At 61.8% G+C, this 2829-nt stretch overlaps 1 protein-coding gene across 1 annotated transcript in view; it reads right to left on the bottom strand.

The window, feature by feature from the left end:
• Nucleotides 1-2829, bottom strand: part of OBSL1 (obscurin like 1) — a 17066-nt gene that overhangs the window by 13168 nt on the left and 1069 nt on the right. The window contains 3 exon segments of the mRNA XM_017727027.1: nucleotides 5-144; nucleotides 341-610; nucleotides 1354-2451. Of these exon segments, the coding sequence (XP_017582516.1) occupies nucleotides 5-144; nucleotides 341-610; nucleotides 1354-2392 (1449 nt within the window). The 5' untranslated portion in view covers nucleotides 2393-2451.

Genomic DNA, 2829 nt, shown 5'->3' with positions numbered 1-2829 from the left:
GCACGGGACGGGTTGACTCCCCCAGCTGTAGCCCATCCCGGCTCCAGCAGCACCCCTCCACCACATCCCTCCTCTCCACACAGAAAACCGCATTCTCCCCCTCCATCACATCCAGCTTCCGTGGCAGCCGCTTCACAATCACCCCTATGGGAAGAGATGTATGAGGGCCAAGGAGGGATGCTGTGGAACACGATGGGCTCTTTGAGGTGGGAGAGAAGGCGGGGCAGCAGCAGGCACAAGCCAAATGGAGGGAAGGCAAATGCAGGGGGCAGTGGGGAGGGACCCTGGCAAGAAGGGGAATAGGAAGGCAAAGCTGTGCTACCGGAGACCTGACCCCCACCTCGGACAGAAACCTCGGCGATGCTGCGCCCTTTGTCCTTCATCTGGCAGAGGTAGATGCCATCATCATCGATGCGGGCATCGCGGATGGTCAGGCGCCGCACCACCCCTTGCTCCTCCATCACATACTTGTGACTGGGCTGCAGCTCCCTGTCCTCCAGGTACCAGGAGGTGGGGATGGTCTCCAATGGCACCTGGCACTCCAACACTGCATCCTCACGCTCTGCTACCTCCACGTCTGCCAGCTGCACCTGGAACCGCAGCCGGTGCTCTGCCACAGGAAGAGCCTGGAGCTCAGGGCATGTGGGGAACAGCACCCACCGTCAGCCCTTCGCTCAAGGTGTTCCCAGCTCACAAAGAGCACAGAGCCCTTGGCCCTCCTTAGCTCTCTCCTTTGGTTTGTGTGAGACGGACACTGCCTTGACAAGCACATCCCCCAGGGCAAGGAGAACCAGAGCACAGCCTGGGGAGACCCAGGGATGCCCCCAGTATCTCAGCAGGGAGTTTTGGGGGATGCAGGAGCATGGAAGCCCACACACTGCAGCAGGCATGTCAGTGGAGTGGAGCAGTGGGGTGCAGGCAGGGGCTGCCATGGGCTGTCCCCAGCTGGCTGGATGGCTTGGGGGGAATTGGGCTCCTGCCAGTGCAGACGGTTGGAGCCGTGCCCTGTAGGGCTGCCTGCCAAAATCACTCAGCACTTCCAGGGGAATTTGTCACCAAGGCACTGTCCCCCTTCCCTGTTTGTGGCTGGACACCCACAGCCATCCCAAGAAGCCACCTCTCCGTTTGCAAGGAGAGAGAGACATGGAGGCAGACACAGGTCCCGGAGGAGACCAGCATCCCCTGCTTCCAGCCCACAGATCTGTCCTGAGGAACCTGGGGTGACCCTGGCTGCAAAAGGCAGGAAGGATCCCAGGGATGCTGGGCTCCCACATAGACACATCCCTGCCAGACAAAATTCCCTGAGCCCCCCAGCGCCTGGCCACCCCTGGCACTCCTTGGACATGTTCCTACCTTTCACCTGGAGTTGCACTGCGCTGAGGGTCTGGCCAGCAGTGTTGGAAGCAGTGCATACGTACAGCCCCTGGTCCTGGGGTTTGCAGTACAGCACTTTGAGGATGAAGTAGCCCTCCCGGTCCTCGTAGATGAGATGCCTGCGGCCAGGGGCGAGGGGCTCACCATCTTTCTGCCAGACAATCTCTGGCTTGGGCTTGCCAGTAACATAACAGCGGAACTTGGCGTGCTTCCCCACGCTCACGGCAAATGCCTTGGCCCCTGGCACCCTGGCCGGCAGTACGCCATTGGGTACCCAGATCTCCGGTCCCACGCGCCGTCCTGCAGTGTGCCGCTGCCACCGCTGCCGCTCTGCCAGTGCCTCGGGACCATCAGCAGGAGAGCCATTGGGGAGTCCGTCCAGCAGTGCCTGGGGTTCCACCAGGAGCACGGCAGCAGCCAGAGCCTCCTGGGAGCCGCTGCGCGCCCGGCAGATGTACACTCCCCCGTCCTGGGGCCGGGCACCGAACAGCTTCAGGAAGTGCCAGTCCTCTGGTTTCTGCCCCACTGCAAAGTGGCTGCTCTCAAAGAGGTCGGAGAGCCTGTGCCCATCCTTCTCCCACTCCAGCACTGGGCAGGGCTGCCCGGACACCCTGCAGGTGAACATCACATCCTCCCCCCGGCACACCCGCATGGATGAGGGGGCAATGAGGAAGACAGGTGCCACACTGTCTGAGCATCCCTCCTCCTCTCGGGGCTCCGCTGGCTCTACCCTGAGCGTGGTGGCAGCATAAGTCTCGCCAACACTATTCTTGGCCTTGCAGACATAGAGTCCACTGTCCTGGGGGGTAGCACAGGACACCAGCAGGCTGTACAGTTCCCCTTTGGCCTCCATATGGAAACGGCCTGAGGGCTCAATGAGGTTCTTGTCCTTTTCCCAGAGGACGCTTGGCTGGGGATCGCCCATGATTTGGCAGCTCAGGACCACATTGGTGCCACTTTGGACTGTGAAGGCACGTGGATAGGCCAGGAACCTGGGGGCTCCCCCGAACCCCTCCATCACCACCTCCCCAGGGTCACAGCAGGCAGCTGGCTGGAACAGCAGTAGGGACCATCAGCCTGGGGGGATGTACAGACAGACTAGAGTGGGGGCTCAGGCTTCATCAAAGAGACCGGCCGATGTGGAGCCCCCCACCAGGAGGGACTCACACCCGGAGCAAAATCCCCATGCTTCAGGAGCATCACCCTCGTTCGGAGCAGCACAGCCCCACTGGGTTTGCTCCCGTGTCACCCAAATCAACCATTTCCCAGCCCAAGGCAATAGGAGAGGCGACAAAAGGCGGCTCTTTGCACCCCGAGGAGCTGAGACACTCGGAGCCTGCCCCAGGGTTGCAGAGGGGACTCCTGTTCCAGAGGCGGGGGACCCCTGCCTAGACAGGGAGCATAGGCAGCTGCTTGCTGGGTGCTGAGGCTGGGGGACAGCGGAGACAAGACGGC

The sequence above is a fragment of the Corvus brachyrhynchos genome, unplaced genomic scaffold (genome assembly GCF_000691975.1).
Source record: "Corvus brachyrhynchos isolate BGI_N302 unplaced genomic scaffold, ASM69197v1 scaffold490, whole genome shotgun sequence".
Taxonomy (NCBI): Eukaryota; Metazoa; Chordata; class Aves; order Passeriformes; family Corvidae; genus Corvus; species Corvus brachyrhynchos.
Note: the sequence above shows the minus strand (reverse complement) of the source record. Positions and strands in the feature narration are given on the sequence as shown.